The sequence below is a fragment of the Peromyscus leucopus genome, chromosome 23, assembly GCF_004664715.2.
Source record: "Peromyscus leucopus breed LL Stock chromosome 23, UCI_PerLeu_2.1, whole genome shotgun sequence".
NCBI classification, from domain to species: Eukaryota; Metazoa; Chordata; class Mammalia; order Rodentia; family Cricetidae; genus Peromyscus; species Peromyscus leucopus.
Genome location: NC_051082.1, coordinates 29,681,477 through 29,697,907, shown reverse-complemented (window position 1 = coordinate 29,697,907; position 16,431 = coordinate 29,681,477). Strand labels below are relative to the sequence as shown.

Below are 16,431 nucleotides of genomic sequence, written 5' to 3'. Positions count from 1 at the left end.
AAGGTAAAATAGCAACATATCTTTACATAGTTATACATATGCAACACTTCTTTACAGTTAAACAAATATGCAGCAAAATTTCCCCCTTTTTGTCTAAATAAAAAAGGTTTTATCTATAACATAATAAGACTATATACAATAAAGCAATTACCAAGTAAGAGTTACATTTACAATATTCAGTCCATTTGCATTTGGCAAATTCAGAAAAAATACTCCATTCTCTATTCTATCTTGGTGAATCCAAAGTCATGTACCTAATTTACTTTTTTATTATAACTTCTGTTACCAACCCAAAATTATCTTTTTAGACCTCAAAACATTTTCTTAGATAAACACTTTAAACTTTTTTGTTTCTCAACCTTATAAACTTTACATCTCTTATGTTTATTTTCTGAATTTGTTAACAAGGAAAACTGTAACTATCTAGTCTTCAACTCCATCAGGGACCCACGAAGAATATAATATTACCTAAGTAAACAGGAAGTACAGAGCAAGAAACTTCCAAAACTGTAGAAATGACAGAAGCAGCTGTTGTCTGGACAGTCACCCAGGGTTCCTCTGCACCATTGGGGCATTCACCTTCAGCCTACAGGGCTAGAATATCTGACAGATCTTTCTGTGAAACAGGAATTTTGAAGGACTGTCCCATCTTGTCTTGGCAAAGTTCAGCAGTTCTTTTCCTTTGTGTCCTGCGTGACCAATTTGTACAGCATACCGTCAGCAGTCAAGGCAAGGGCAGTTTCTTGCCCAAATGGCTAGTTTTGCCACAGTGAAAGCAAATGCCATATGGAGGTTCTTCAACACCCATCATCCTTTTATAAAGTAGATTGGTGCTGCCAGGAACAGATTTGTCTGTCATGAAAAGCCTTAGGTTGGGGCTGGAGAGATGGCTCAGTGGTTAAGAGCACTGGCTGTTCTTCCAGAGGTCCTGAGTTCAATTCTCAGCAACTACATGGTGGCTCACAATTGTCTGAAATGAGGTCTGGCGCCATCTTCTGGCATGTAGGCAGAACACTGTATACATAATAAATAAATCTTAAAAAAAAAAAAAAGCCTTAGGTTAGTAAACATCTTAAATGCCATTCTCTGAAGCATTTGAAGATCACCTACATATCTAAAATAGCTGTTTAACCTTGAAAACATACCTAACGTAACTACAAGTTTGATTTTTTTTGTTTTTTGTTTTTTGTTTTTCGAGACAGGGTTTCTCTGTGTAGCTTTGCACCTTTCCTGGAACTCACTTGGTAGCCCAGGCTGGCCTCGAACTCACAAAGATCCGCCTGCCTCTGCCTCCCGAGTGCTGGGATTAAAGGCGTGTGCCACCACCGCCCGGCAACAAGTTTGATTTTTACAGGTGACTATCTACTAACCTGTATTTCTTTATTATCCTAAATAGTTTGTAATAATAACTTTCAAGAATTAGAAATTTACATTACGTTGTTAAATGAGCTGCATAGGTATAATACCTTACAAGCCGGGCGTGGCGCACGCCTTTAATCCCAGCACTCGGGGCGAGCCAGCGGATCCTGTGAGTTGAGCAGCTGGCTAAAGTATCAGAAAGCGCAAAGTACAAGAAAACCTGAAAAAAAAAAAAAAAAAAAATACCTTAAACAAGAGTAGAAATGTATATACAGTATGTTCTAGCAAAAATAACATTAAATTTGTATCAATATAAAAAATCCATACCAATGTAATATATTTGAGATGAATAGTTGTCTTTTTATCCTATATTCCTATATCTCCATTAAATAATGACAAACATCCATAACCCACCAAATGACCAAAAACCACCCACTCCACCTCTTGGGAATGTGAGCATTGTGTTCTCTAGACTGCTTCCTGTTGTCTGGGGGTGATGGCATCCCCAGAGGGCCCTGAGGAAACTGAGATGATAGTCAAGTCCTAAGAAAACTAGCTATAGCATTTGTTGTCTAGTCTGTGTAATGGGAAAGTACAAAGCTTCTCTGAAGTCCTGTGAAGCTGGACCATCTCAACTAGCAGCCTTGATGTTGTTCTGAATGCAGAACTCTGAGGAAACTGCAACAGAGGCATCTGAAAGGCTGGATCACCTGGGCCACCAATTTTCATTGGTGTCTGGTCCCCTTATTCTGAAAATACATAAACTTTCAAAGGTAACATACATGTCTGCATTAACACAAGTATGGACTACGCATTGTATGCAAGCCAGCCAAAGATGATTCTTTGTTTTATGTTTAAGCAGGTAAAAGATATCTGTCAACTTTTAAGTTTGTTTGAACTGTATAACCTGTGGGAGTCTGCTGGAAGTCCAGCTCTGACCTGTTCCCACCTTTCGAAGGGCTCTTAGGTGAAGGACACAGGAATAAGAAAATATCAGATAGAAAGAGAGTGCTGGGATTAAAGGCGTGGGCTGCCATCGCCAAAGAACTCGGCCAGGTGGTGGTGGCCCACGCCTTTAATCCCAGCACTTGGGAGGCAGAAGCAGGCAGATCTCTGTGAGTTCGAGGCCAGCCTGGTCTACAGAGTGAGTTCCAGGACAGGCTCCAAAGCTACACAGAGAAACCATGTCTCAAAAACAAAACAAAACAAAACAAAACAAAAAAACTATGGCCTCACAGTTAGCCAGACTGCCCTTACATCAGCATCAGTTGTCTACGACACTCAACAGAGGCCTTGAGGCAGTTGTGTCAAGATTGCAGATGATTTCCTAAGCTTCTGAAGACTTAGCCCCACCTGTGTGTTTGACACAGTTGCTACCAGACATTTTGCTGTCATAGGCCCCAAAGAACTGTCTATGAAACTAGTCATTTCCACCTTGACAGGAAGGGAGCCCTTCCCCTAGCAGAAGGACTACTGTGAACTGGTGCAAGGCCATGATTGGTCAAAACACACACTTCAGTGACTGATTGGTAAACAAACGACTATGATCAGCCCAGGTGAATGACTGGGCCAAATACTCTTTCTTGGCTATATAAGCAGGATGCTTAGCCTCACTTGTTGATCCAGCTTGTCTTAGTCCCTGTTCTATTGCTGTGAAGAGACACCATGACCAAGGCAACTCTTACAAAAAGAAAACATTCAGTTGAGGTCTTGCTTACAGTTTTAGGGTTCAGTCCATTATCATCTTGGCTGGGAGAGTGGCATCAGGCAGGCACTGGAACAGTAGCTGAGAGCTACATCCTGATCCATGGGCTGAGAGATTGGGCTTGGCATGGGCTTTTGAAACCTCAAAGCCCACCCCCAGTGACACAATTCTGCCATTAAAGCCACACCTCCTAATCCTCCTAATCGTGTCCAGCGGTGCCACTCCCTGGTGACTAATATGAGTCATTGGGGGGGGGGGTTTTTTTTTTTTTTTTTTTTTTTTTTAAGATTTACTTCTATGTGCATTGATGTTTTGCCTGCCTGTGTGCCTGTGTGAGGGTGTCAGGTTCCCTGCAACTGGAGTTATGGACAGTTGTGGGCTACCATGTGGGTACTGGGAATTGAACTCCAGTCCTCTGGAAAACAGCCAGTGCTCTTAACCACTGAGCCCTCTTTCCAGCCCACTGGGAGCCATTCTTATTCAAACCACCATAACACTCCACCTTCCCTGTTGGTACAATCAGGCATGATAAAGGCTTCTCTTGTATGGTTTGCTGGTGGCAGCTTGCATCCACCTCCATGCGGCTGCTGCCCCTGCTCCTGTTCACCCGATGGCTAAAGAGTCCTCTGCATAACAATGACAGCATGAAATTTGCAGGCAAATGGATGGAACTAGAAAAAAATCATCCTGAGTGAGGTAACCCAAACCCAGAAGGACAAACATGGTATGTACTCACTCATAAGTGGATTCTAGATATAAAATAAAGAACAATCAGACTACAACGCACAGAACCATGGAGACTATATATATAGCATGGGGGACCCTAGGATGACTGTGGCTTATAATAAGTTTTGGTTTTACAAAAAAAAAAAAAAAAAAAGAAAAAGAAAAAGAGAAAGAAAGAGAGAGAGAGAGAAAGAGAGAAAATGTGGTACTTTTGGGGTACGGTGGCATACACCTTTAATCCCAGTACTCAGGAGGCAGAGGAAGGTAGATCTCTGAGTTCCAACACAAGTTGGTCTACAGAGCTAGTTCCAGGACAGCCAGGGCTACACAGAAAACTCCGTATCAAAAAACAAAAAATGAAAGAAAATGTGGTATATTTACAAAATAAAGTATTATTCAATTGTTTTTTGTTTTGTTTTGTTTTTTAAGATTGGTTTATTTACTATGTATATAGTGTTCTGTCTGCATGTATCCCTGCAGGCCAGAAGAGGGCACCAGATCTCATTACAGATGGTTGTGAGCCACCATGTGGTTGCTGGGAATTGAACTCAGGACCTCTGGAAGAGCAGTCAATGCTCTTAACCGCTGAGCCATCTCTCCAGCTCCCAATATTATTCAATTGTTAAAAACAGAATGAAAAAAAAAAAAAAAAAAAAAGAGTCCTCTGCATGCCTGCTGGAAAGTGGTGGAGACTTCTATGGGGTTGCTGGATCACTGAAGTTCTGCCAGTGAGCAGCAGCTGCCCACACCGAAGTGACCCCAGATTCACCTGGCACCCATCCCACTGTGTGCGCCAGTAGCAGTCACTAGCTTGCATATGGAGTCAGGATGCCATGCAACTGAAGACGTAGCTCAACAGTTGAAGAGCGGTCATAGCTGGGGAGATGGGTCAGTGAGTAAAGTGTTAGGACCTGAGTTTAAGTCCCCAGGACACACATAAAAGCTATGGATGCTGGACATGGTGGCGCACACACAATCGTAGCACTCAGGAGGCAGAGGCAGGTGGATTTCTGTGAGTCTGAAGTCGGCCCGCTCTAATAGCAAGTTCCCAGGCAGCTGGGCTACAACAGTGAGATCCCACCTCAACAAGCAAGTGATGGCAGGAGGATCAAAGTTCGAAGTCATCCTCAGATACACAATACAGAGCTCAAGGCCAGGCTGGGTTACATGAGAGCCCGCAGCACAACACGCTCTCCACCCAGAGCTAACAAGTACTGGCAGATGCCCCGCCCTTCAGCAGCACCAAGTACATACTGAGCATGCGCTGCTCGCCGACGGAAGCCGGGAAGGAAGGGGGCGGGCCGTGTCTGGCGGGCGCGGGGAAAATGGCGGCGGCGGCGGCAGCGGCGGCGAACGGGAGCGGAGGCAGCAGCGGCATGGAGGTGGATGCAGCAGGTAACGGGCTGTGCGGAGCGACTTTTGGAGTCTTCCTTGCGGAGTATCTTGAGTACTTCTTAAGCCTGGGAGAAGCAACATCTCTCCCAGGATAACTTGCGGGCAGGGATGGACGGCCCGGCTCTGCCGGTCCCTTACTCCCATGTCTAGGAGAATGTGTGGGCCCGAGCTTTCACCCGCTATGTTTTCTTTTCACCTTTAACAGTGCCCAGCGTGATGGCCTCCGGAGTGACTGGGAGTGTTTCTGTCGCTCTCCATCCCCTTGTCATCCTCAACATCTCAGACCACTGGATCCGCATGCGCTCCCAGGAGGGGCGGCCTATGCAGGGTGAGTGTTGTGTGTAAATCTCAAACCCTCCTCTTGGAGACCTCCTCCAATCACTTTTACCCTGCCTCCCCTTTCTTCCAAATTAGTTTCCCCAATCATTGATCCACACTGACCTCAGAGCCTGAGGTTATTAGGAAAGGTTTTGGCTGCCTGTACCTCACCTGTTTTCCGTGTGCTTCTCTCCTCTCAGTGATTGGGGCTTTGATCGGAAAGCAGGAGGGGCGAAATATCGAAGTGATGAACTCCTTTGAGCTGCTGTCCCACACCGTGGAAGAGAAGATTATCATTGACAAGGAATATTATTACACCAAGGAGGAGCAGTGTGAGAGGGGATAGAAGTGGGTGGGAAAGAGAAGTGGGAAGATTGTTTTTTTGGTTTGGTTTTAAGATAAAAGGGTTGGGGGTGTAGGACAGTGAGTAGAGTGCTTGCCCTAACATGTAGGAAGCCCAGAGTTCAGTCCTCAAGAACCATATAAACCAGGGGGTGGAGGCAGGAGGATCAGAAGTAAAAGGTTATCTTCAGCAAGTAAAGGAGGAGAGATGGCAGAATAGAACGATCTTTATTCTAAACGGAGCCAAAATTTGAGGAGGGAGGGAAGAGCTGGAGAGGAAGAAAAAAAAAAAAGAAATACACCAGGTCCATCAAACTAAGGACGAGAGGTTTAAAGAAATATTGTTTACTCTGGCCCCTTCTCCAGTTAAACAGGTGTTCAAGGAGCTGGAGTTTCTGGGTTGGTATACCACAGGGGGGCCGCCTGACCCCTCCGACATTCACGTCCATAAGCAGGTACAGGCTCAAATGTGCACATGTTGGGGAGGAGAGCAGAAGATGAGGGGAAGAGAAACTGACTTTTTTCTGGGACCTGTCTTTTCTTCCAGGTATGCGAGATCATTGAGAGTCCCCTCTTTCTGAAGTTGAACCCCATGACCAAGCACACAGATGTGAGTATTGCTGGGTCCCCTTTGTGTTGATCATCTACCACTGTGTCTGTGTTTTATCCTCATGCTCTGCTATAATTTACTCTGTGACATCATCTGTATTAAAGAATGCTTGAGTTGAACCTCCATGCTGCAATTTCCCCATCAGGTGTATGACATCATCTCTGAAGTGACATTTTCATATGTAACGTGGGTAAAACCTATCCAGTAGGTTTTTGGGGAAATTAGAAAATGTGAGCCAAGTGTGGTGACACACTTAATCTTAGCACTCAAGAGGTTGAGGCAGGAGGATTGTGAGTTCAAGGCCAGCCTGGAACGTGTGTGTAAGTTGAAGTACATTTGTCCTTAGTAATTGCTCTCTATTTGTTTTACAGCTTCCTGTCAGCGTTTTTGAGTCTGTCATCGATATAATCAATGGAGAGGTAATACCTACCCTGCAGCCTTCAAATCCTGCTTTTAGTCTGTTTCCTGCATGCCATGCACATGTGTGCAGTCACAGGACAACCCTGGGTGTCCGTCCCAGCTTTCTGCTGTGTTTGAGACAGGATCTCTTGTTTGCCAGGCTGGTTGGCCTGTGAACTTCTGGGAATTCTGTCTCTCCTTCCCATCTTGCTGTAGAGTGGATTTCTTTCTTTTTTTTTTTTTTTTTTTTTTTTCGAGTTTCTCTGTTATTTGCTTTTGATCATTTACCATGTCGACTCAGAGATGTGCTCTGCTGATTAAAGTGCCACAACGGAGATATTCTACCACATCTAGCTTAGTGTGGGTTCTGAGGATCTAAACACAGATCCTCAGATTTGTGCCACAAGTGCTGTCTACCCACTCCGCCATCTGCCCAGCCGTTTGCGGACTCTGACTCTCCCTGTGTGGGAACCCTTGACCCTGCAGGCAACAATGCTGTTTGCTGAGCTCACTTACACACTGGCCACTGAGGAAGCTGAACGGATCGGTGTAGACCATGTGGCCCGGATGACAGCAACAGGCAGTGGGGAGAATTCCACTGGTAAGGGAGGTGAATTCTTTGGAAGTGTGGGTGGTTGTGGTCACGTACCTTCCTTCATTCGCCCTGTTCCCCTGCAGTGGCTGAACACCTGATAGCTCAGCATAGTGCCATCAAGATGCTGCACAGCCGTGTGAAGCTCATTTTAGAATATGTCAAGGCCTCTGAAGCAGGTAGGACAGGCGCCTCTGTCACTTTTAACTGTTTTCCTCCCTCCTGGAGAAGTGACAGCATCCACATCAGTGCAGCCTCGTTTCACCCTTAGGAGAGGTTCCCTTCAACCATGAGATCCTGCGGGAGGCCTACGCCCTGTGTCACTGCCTTCCGGTTCTCAGCACAGACAAGTTCAAGACAGACTTTTATGATGTGAGTGTTAATACCCTCGATGGGGAGGTGGGGCTCACACCATTACTCTTGCAGGCAGGAGGTGAAATTCACTTGTCCTTGGCCCTAATGTGAGGGATCCCTGGGGAACTGGTTCTTTCTGTTCCCTCCAGCAATGCAATGACGTGGGGCTCATGGCCTACCTCGGCACCATCACCAAAACGTGCAACACAATGAACCAGTTTGTGAACAAGTTCAACGTCCTCTACGACCGACAGGGCATCGGCAGGCGAATGAGGGGACTGTTTTTCTGATGAAGGTTCTGGAAGGGATGATGTACAGGGCCCAGACAACTGTTCATTGGGACTGGGCACTGCATTCCCTTAGAGAAACTGTCATTAATAAAAGAGCAGCCCCTTAGCAGCCCTTCCAGTGGCTTTGTCCTACCAGGCACCACATTGGTTTCTCAACTTGGAGTCCAGGCAGCCTTGTCAGAGGCAGAATCCATCCATCAGCACTTCTCAACCGCCTTTTACTGACTTGAGTGGCCCCTTGTCTGGATAGACAGAAGGTGGTAGGATTGCCTGCTTGCTTCCAGGTCTGTGTTACCAATTTACATAGGCCAGTCCACAGAAATGAGAGGACTGCTTTCTGAGCTAACAAGGGGAGGGATACCAAGCCTGTCTTTATAATTATGGATCACTCAAATCCTTGGTCCTATGGACACTGAAAAGTACCAAGGGAAATGAATTCTTCACATCTCAGCCTTAACACTTCAACCCACCTGTGAGACTCCCACCTAAGTCATTTCTTGTGCCAGGTGCTACTTTTTATGTCATCCTTCATCTCCTATTTCACCACCCTCTGAGGGAGGTGGGAATTAAAAAAAGATGGCCACAGTGGGAACATTTCAAGAAGTGAGTGGGCCTGAGGCACTGTACCTCCCAGCTTGAATAGCACACAGTAAGGCAAGAACCCTAGAGGCTCCATTCAGTCCTTGCCACACCCTAGTTAATGTGGGCAAGGTAGAGTAAACTTGCATTGGAATCGCGGTGTTAGCCCTTCCCCCAATGCTATCTTAGCAGAAGCCAGGCCCAAACAGGAAGTATTCAAAACACTTTATTAACAACAGAATAAAAAAGTGCAGCGTGGGAAAATGGGATCTTCATCTCTGGGGCGGGCAGCTGGGCCTTAAAAGCTGGCTATCAGACAAAGGTGAGCCTCAAAGCTGGCCATCAGACAAAAGTGATCCGTGTCCGAGAAGTATTGACCTGCCAGACATTTAGCTCCTCGTATTCATCCAGAGCTGCCTGGAATTGGGCTGGTGTGAAACCACGTGATATGCAGCGCTGCTCAGCCTCAGAAAAACGGACACTTCGTCCCCCTGAGACCAATTCACGGACTGTGGCAAATATCACATCTGCTGGCCTCTGGGTCCTGAAACACATGGATGGAAAATGTCAGGAGGCAGGGCTAAGCAAACAGGAGCAATTAACATTAGAATTCTCAGGTCAAACTTGTATGTTTATGAGTGCAGAAACTAGTGGCCAGCTCAAAAAAGTCAAGTGGCCCAATTTCATTAAGATACTCACCTAGCTGTTTGTCCCTTTTCCCCTAGAAGGGAGTCTTTTGACATCTCCATCAGCCTTATGGCTTCATTTACATCTTCCTTTTCCACAATGTCTACCATCCGGAGGCGAGCCTAGGGGGGGAAGGCAGGGACAAGATGGGGATAGGAGGGGAGGAGGGGGATGAAGTAAAAAATCTTTGCTCCAGCTTTAAGGCTGGGCAAGCCATGTTTGCCTACTCATAGAACAAAAGTGGGGACTCTTCCCTGCCCCCCACATCTGCAGTGTTGGGCCGGCACTGTCAGACCGAGACAAGTGCAATGCCCAGGGCAGCTTCCAGCAATTGCCCAAGTCTCCGCCTCTCAACACTGGCCAGTCCCGGTGGGTGTTCATCTGTCCTGTGAGGGAGACCAGACCCTTCTGAACTCCACTAGGTTCCCCATCGTGATAAATGGAGCCTGGGGAGCTCAGCTAGGGCCACTGTCAGAGAGGTTGTGTCCTGGGGGCTCGGGAAGTGCTAGCTCAGCAGTAGGTCAGGTAATTACACTACCTGCACGAACAGCACTTTGGAGCCCCCAGGACTAAGGTCCAAGAGGGAAGGACAGATGGAGATTTCTAAGACCATGTACCTAGGACATTTCTGCCCCTCTTGGATTTGAGTAGCAAGCAGCCTTTCCCTCCGTGGCTGTTGTACGTGCCCTGCTGGAGCAGCAAGTACCCACAGTGCGGTAGCACAGAGAGGACCACTATCTGCACTGTCAGCACTTTAGCCCCAGCAGGGCTGCTGGGAGGGAGGGAGGAGGCAGCCTGAGGGCCACCATTAAGGTGAGGTGGCAGGCAAGAGCCAGCCTTCCAGCTGACAGGGACCCAGCACTTACCAGAGCAGTAGAAAGTCGGAGAATGGCCAGCAGGGTCCGGGCAGAAGTATAGGTGGCATCCTTACTGGCCCGGGCCTCTCGCCTCATCTCCACATATGCTGCTGTGATGTAGTCAGCCAGAGATTCAGGCACTGTGGGCTGCCTTTCCTGGCACATGGCTATGTACCGTCTGTGGGAAACAAGGCTTGTGGGAAAGCAGAATGCAGCCTGCTTTATGCATTCCCTACTTAGTACTCCACGCAGGAGGCAGACAGCTATTTGCTTGGGCATCACCGAGGGACTTCACCAAACAGGGCTGCCAGTGCTCAAGTAACTTGCAGGTTTTCAGGAAAATGACATTTGCAAAAGTAACACAAATCCATCTGCACTGGGATGACCTAGCCCCCCTGAATGTGTCACAAAGGAGAAAGACTTCAGAGACCTGGTGAAAAGAATTTAGAAACCTGAAGATCATGGAGATGCTCTGAGCCATAGTAATGCCACAGGAGAAGACATGGCCAAGAAGCTGTACCTGCCTCACCCCAAGGACAAGATGATGATGGTGAAGAATGTATGAGGCAGGGGGTAATTTTTGGAGACATTGCCGAAAGATCTCTAAAGATCCTCCTGTCTCCACGGTAGCTAGGATTATAGCCTGCTGCTTCATCACCTCAAGCCAGAAAAACAACTTCTGATGATGCCTTGCCTTGTATGGCTAGGCTACAAAAGTGAGTCCTGGGTTCACTCCCTACCCACCTCATAAGCTTCATGTCCAAAGGTTCAAACTGGGCAGGGGGCTGCCGGCTGTGCTGGTGGACATAGGTGATGTGCTGGGCCAACCTGGAGAGAACACAGGCAACATTAAGAGCAATATACCTTGAGGTTCTGACTCAGGACCCCTTCTTAGCCCCACCTCTTCTACATAACATGGCAGAGACAGGCCTCCCAGGAAATCCTCAACCTTCCATTTCCCTAGGAACTATAGACAAGAATAGTGTTTGATGTGTCCACACAGACAAGCTGAGTGGCTTTCTGATTTTACTTCCTCCCCGCAAACCACTAAAATGGCTGTCTCTATGGGTATTATACTTTATTCACCGGAGGTCATTGTCTCGGTCAGGCCGGTCCTGAATCAGCCAGAGAAGGTCAAATCGGGAAAGTAGAGCAGCGGGAAGCTGTATGTTCTGCTCCAAGCTTCGGCGGGGGTTGTATCGCCCATAGGCAGGGTTGGCAGCAGCCAGGATAGAGCATCGGGCATTCAGTGTAGTGAGAATTCCTGCCTTGGCAATGGAAATGGTCTGCTGCTCCATGACCTCATGGATGGCTGTGCGGTCAGCTTCGGCCATTTTGTCAAACTCATCAATGCAGCACACACCCTGGTCAGCCAGCACGAGGGCACCACCCTCTAAAGTGAGTTCCCCACTCACAGAGTCTCTCAGCACAGCTGCTGTCAGCCCCACTCCAGAGGAGCCCCGGCCTGTTGTGTACTGACCTGCAAAGAGAAACAGCAGACTGTTGAAGGAATGAACCACTTGCCCAGGCCTTCCAGAGGTCTTAGTGTTTCAAACAAACACAAAGTCCTATCCTTGCCCATACTCACTTCGTGGGGCCAGACGGTCAATATAAGATAGGAGCTGAGATTTGGCCACACCAGGATCTCCCATGAGGCAGATGTGAATGTTTCCTAGAAAATGGGAAGGAAGCCTAAATGACACGCTCATCCCAAGTTGTCAACCAACGGGAGAGCACTTTAGACCTGGTTCCCCTTCCAAACCCCTACTATTTCTTCTAAGACATCAACAACCATGAAGCCAAGTCATCAACTCCTCAGTTGTCATTCACAGAACACTTACTCATCTGATCCCTTCTCACCCCCCAAACAACTCCCAGCCTCTCTCTCCTTTGTCCCTTACCCCTGATCTTCATGCCTTGAGGAGACTGGTCTACACCACCCACCAGCAGCAGCAACAGTGCCTTCTTCACATCTTCGTGCCCGTAGATCTCCGGAGCAATAGAAGCAGCCAGCTTTTCATAGAAATCCTCCTCTGCAGAAAGTTAAGCCATTGCATTTCACGAGACAAACGCTAGGATAAAACTCCGCTTTCAACTCAACCTTGTGGCCCCTCACCTGCAATCTGCTTCAGCTCCTCCCGGCTCAGCTCTCCAGCCCCAGCTACGTCATCCTCACTTTTAGTCATCTTCACAATCCGGTGGGCTTCCAGGAACGTTTCTGAGAGTAAACCCTGGACAGAAGAATGGCTTCCCTTTAACCGTCCATCACCAGAATCCCTAAGAGTTTCTTAACAGCCACAAGTTCCATCTGATTGGTTTTACTTTTTTTCTAAGGGTGTGAAGACAGTAAGTGGGTGGATGAGCGGAACGGAACTATTCCCTCATTTCAAACTCCCTCACCTGTGCCATCTGTTGGAATCCTGTCCTCAGGACTGGCAAGAAGATTCCAGTGACACTGACATGGTCACCAGGCTGGGCAGTCCTCGTGTTCTCTCCTTGTAAAACCACTGTGATGCTACGAGGGATATTCCCCACAGGAACTTGATCACTCTGGGGGGTAGGAGTCAGAGCACAGGACATGAGACAAGGAGAAAAGTGAGGCAGACAGGGACCTGACCCATAGACCATTGCCTCAGAAGCCAATTCTATGGTAAGACTCAGCAGCCCAGCCTAGAAGACTCCAAGAGGGAAGCTGAGCTCTTATCTTCCAACTCAACCAGAAAATTTCAATCAATCACTTCTTGACTTTCTGCCTAAAAGCAAGTATGAAAACTTCTAGTTTAACTTGTTCCTACTATGACTTCTCTCCCCAGCCCTTCACTCCTCTTTTCTTCTACTTCACAACCACGGCAGGATTCACCTCCCCTCAAACTCACATGTTCTTGAATCTTCATTTCCTGGAACTTAACAAATTTGGAACCACGAGTCTGCAGGTATAACCGCCCTCCTGAGCGGTTGGTTTGGCACTCCTGGCTGGGGCACATGATCAGAGGCATGAAGGTGGGAGACTGAATCTAGAAAGGAACGGAAAGAAATCAAAAGCCCCTTACAATCACTACAGGAATCATTCCTGCTGTGACAAGGCATTCTGAAAGAACCCATTGAAATATTCTGAGTCAAGCAGAGACATTGACAAAACAAAATGACTAGAGATCAGATCACTACCAAAGAATTAAAAATGAATCCTGCAGCAATTGTTGCTGTAGTCAGAGAGAAAATGACAGATTATAATCAGTGAAACAATTATTATTTCAAGAACAATAAACCCAGACAAGTATTTTCTTGTTCCCTACTGTATACATACCGGCTGGTAAGTCTCTGCCCCACACTGATCACAAGTATATGTGGCCACCACCATCCGGGGCTTGACTTCAGAGACACGAGTGACAATCCCACGCACAGTTACCAATTTCCCCACAGAATCAGCCCGCACTTCCCGGATCACCCGAGGCTTGCTGCTACTTGGGCCTTGGAAATACAACTCGCTAAGAGAAGGAAACATTTGTCAGCAAGGTCCTGGAGAACAAGTCCCCAACCTTGCCCACCAAGACACTCACAATCTCCGCATGAGCTCGGAAGGATACTGGTTCTGAGGGTTCCGGACTGCCCCTGGGTCTCTGCTCCGCTGTTCCATCATCAGTCGGTGCTCAATGTAAACATCTAGGACATCTTTATTCACCACCTAAAAACAGGAAAAGTGAGGGGCAGGATAGAAAAAGAATAGGCCAGGTGGTGGTGGCTCACACGCTTTAATCCCAGCACTCGGGAGGCAGAGCCAGGCAGATCTCTGTGAGTTCGAGGCCAGCCTGGTCTACAGAGTGAGTTCCAGGACAGGCACCAAAACTACAGAGAAACCGGTCTTAAAAAAAAAAAAACAAAAAGAATAGCGGGCACCAGGCAGGAGAGCTCAGAAGCCAGCAACCTACCTCCTTCTCTTTGTACTCAGGCAGAAGCTCTTGTACAACATCAGCAAACAGCTTTGAGTAGCGCTTGGCATTCTCGCAAATTGAGTCGACCAACTCAGGGTCATCTTCAGCTACATCATCTAGGTCCACGTACAATGCCACTTGCTCCCGATGAGCCAGATGAACCTGAGGCAAGGAAAAGGCAGTAATACTACTCTAGGATCACGTTTATCTCACCTACAAAAGCTCATCTAAGTCACTGGCCATCCCCCAGAGGAAAGAACACAGTAGAGAGCTACTTTTCAGCTCTGAAGAAAACTTCCGAACTCCAGAAACCCTTTGTCTTTATGAATGTGGTGTTAACCCACCATACCAGGTAATCCCAGTGCTTAGGATGCCCAAGACAGGAGGTCAGGAGCTCACAGCCAACCCCAGCTATGTAACTACATAAGGTGTTCCCAAAGCCCGTTCAGGCCACACAAACACTATTTCTAAAAACCAAGAGCTAGGTAGGAATGGGAGAGATGGCTCAATGGGTTAGGCACTTGCCATCCAGCCTGAAGAATGGAGTTTGAACCCCAGAACCCACATGGTGGAGAATGGACCTCCACACATACACAAATAAACATAACTTAAACAGTTAAGAAAAAGACAAAACCCAAAGCTAAAATGAAGACTTTTACAAACAAGGTAGGCCACCTTGTACAAGTTCTTACATACCACCCCAACTCTCCATAACCAATCCTGGGACTTACCAACTGGGTTCCATACTTGAACTGCTTCTTTCCAAGTTCATCATCATAATAAAACTCTTGCAGGAACTTCTTAACTTTTTCTACAAACAAATGTAAAATCAAAAACAAATCTTTAAGTACAGTAAGGTGTAAAGGCCATTGCTGCCAAGCCTGATGGTCAGAGTTCAATCCCTGGTACCCACCCACCGGTTGAAAGAGAACCGACTCCCGAGGCTGTCTAACACCCACGTGTAAGCCGTGATACACTCGTGCAGCACACGCGCGCGCGGTCCCACACACAATAGTGTACCAAATACTCCACACACAAGCTTCCTTTCGGATTCTTTACTTCAAGTTCTTAACGGAAACCTAAGAAACCCACTTCCAATTAAGACGGGACCTGTGAGCTAATTAAATGAACACTCAAAACAAGCCTACCTAGTTCTCCCCAAAGTAGGCAGTACTCCTTTGCACAAATCTGCTTTTACCTGGGGAAGAACATAGGTCCCCGGGCAGTTACAAGAGTGAGTCTTACTCCAACCTTCCCACGAGAATTTCACTCACTGCCTTAGTTAGGAATCTCAGGTCTTCAATTCTCTCAGCTCGCACACAATCGACTCTCGGCTCTCCTTCCACCAGTACAACTCTTTTTTTTCTTCTGCTCCCGCCGGGACGTCCGCCACTAGGCCTCCTCTGCACCCCACACCCCGCTCCCGCCACTGCTTCCGCTCTTAGTAAACAAAGAAGCACATGGGCCCGGATTCCAGCCGCCTCACAGCCCAGGATTCCTCCGCCCGAGGCGGGTGGCCGTGCGGCGATTGGCCAGCACGCCGAAGGGCCACTCGGGTCCACTTCACTGCCTCCTCTCGCCGCCGGGCGCTCAGTCTCCCGACTCCAGGCACGCCCCTACCCACGGCAGCTATCTCCGAGGCCACCGCGCGGAAGGACACTGTTTACACACGACACTCCCTCCGATGGAGTAGCGCCACTTCCGCCCGCCTCTACTTCCGCTTGGAGGGCGGCCTAAAACAACCAATCCCGGCGCGTAGCGGCCGGGCAAGCCCCGCCTCCGAAGTCCGGCGCGTCTCGAGTGGACGCGGGAATTCTCCAGCGCCCCAGAGCGCAGAGGCAGGCCCGGGTCCCCGGGGCCTCCGGCCATGGACTGAAGGCTCCACGTCACCCAGCTGTCGCTCTGGAGCGCCGCTCCTCTTCGCGGCCTCCGCTGGGTCCTCCCCCTCACAACCACAGCACCTTTTCCAATCAGGATCGCTCCCATCCCGATGCCCGCTACACTCGTCTCGGGCGCAGTCCGCCTGTCCCCAGAGCCACCGACCCAGCTCCCCCCAAGACTCCAGCTTCCCTCAACAGGTGTCGGTGGAGAAGCTTCCCTCGAAGGACGCCAATCCCAGCCCTAGAGTCTGTCACCTTTCTCGATCGCGTAGTCCTTAAGCGCCATCGCTGCCGGGGACCGTGCGACAGGAGCGGGCGAGCTGAGAAGTCTCACTCTGGGGAAGCGCAGAACGAGCGCGCGGCGCGATGCAGCCGACCAACCGAAATTGGCGCGAAACGTCCACACCCA

General features: G+C 48.2%; 2 protein-coding genes across 5 annotated transcripts; one reads left to right on the top strand and one right to left on the bottom strand.

Moving 5' to 3' along the window:
- Positions 1 to 5,091: 5,091 nt before the first annotated feature.
- On the top strand, positions 5,092 to 8,202 carry Cops6 (COP9 signalosome subunit 6). The gene is made up of 10 exons (XM_028859627.2): positions 5,092 to 5,185; positions 5,391 to 5,513; positions 5,704 to 5,835; positions 6,212 to 6,300; positions 6,393 to 6,455; positions 6,827 to 6,874; positions 7,341 to 7,455; positions 7,533 to 7,625; positions 7,718 to 7,818; positions 7,950 to 8,202. Exons 1-10 carry the CDS (start codon positions 5,116 to 5,118, stop codon positions 8,088 to 8,090), a joined length of 975 nt encoding a protein of 324 aa, XP_028715460.1. The 5' UTR covers positions 5,092 to 5,115; the 3' UTR covers positions 8,091 to 8,202.
- A 675-nt stretch (positions 8,203 to 8,877) lies between these two features.
- Mcm7 (minichromosome maintenance complex component 7) lies at positions 8,878 to 16,430 on the bottom strand. Of its 4 annotated transcripts, none has more exons than XM_028859623.2 (15): positions 16,278 to 16,430; positions 14,874 to 14,953; positions 14,140 to 14,304; positions 13,771 to 13,895; positions 13,518 to 13,698; positions 13,090 to 13,227; positions 12,614 to 12,763; positions 12,330 to 12,444; positions 12,115 to 12,246; positions 11,802 to 11,885; positions 11,300 to 11,693; positions 10,958 to 11,041; positions 10,223 to 10,391; positions 9,369 to 9,478; positions 8,878 to 9,213 (listed from the first exon to the last, which is right to left on the bottom strand). In XM_028859623.2, the coding sequence occupies exons 1-15, from the start codon at positions 16,306 to 16,308 to the stop codon at positions 9,012 to 9,014; spliced, it is 2,160 nt and encodes a 719-aa protein (XP_028715456.1). In that variant the 5' UTR covers positions 16,309 to 16,430; the 3' UTR covers positions 8,878 to 9,011. The 4 variants fall into 4 exon arrangements, with proteins under 4 accessions (XP_028715456.1, XP_028715459.1, XP_028715458.1 ...); XM_028859626.2 differs by lacking the exon at positions 16,278 to 16,430 and adding an exon at positions 15,417 to 15,515; XM_028859625.2 differs by lacking the exon at positions 16,278 to 16,430 and adding an exon at positions 15,341 to 15,359.
- Between the last annotated feature and the right edge of the window lies 1 nt (position 16,431).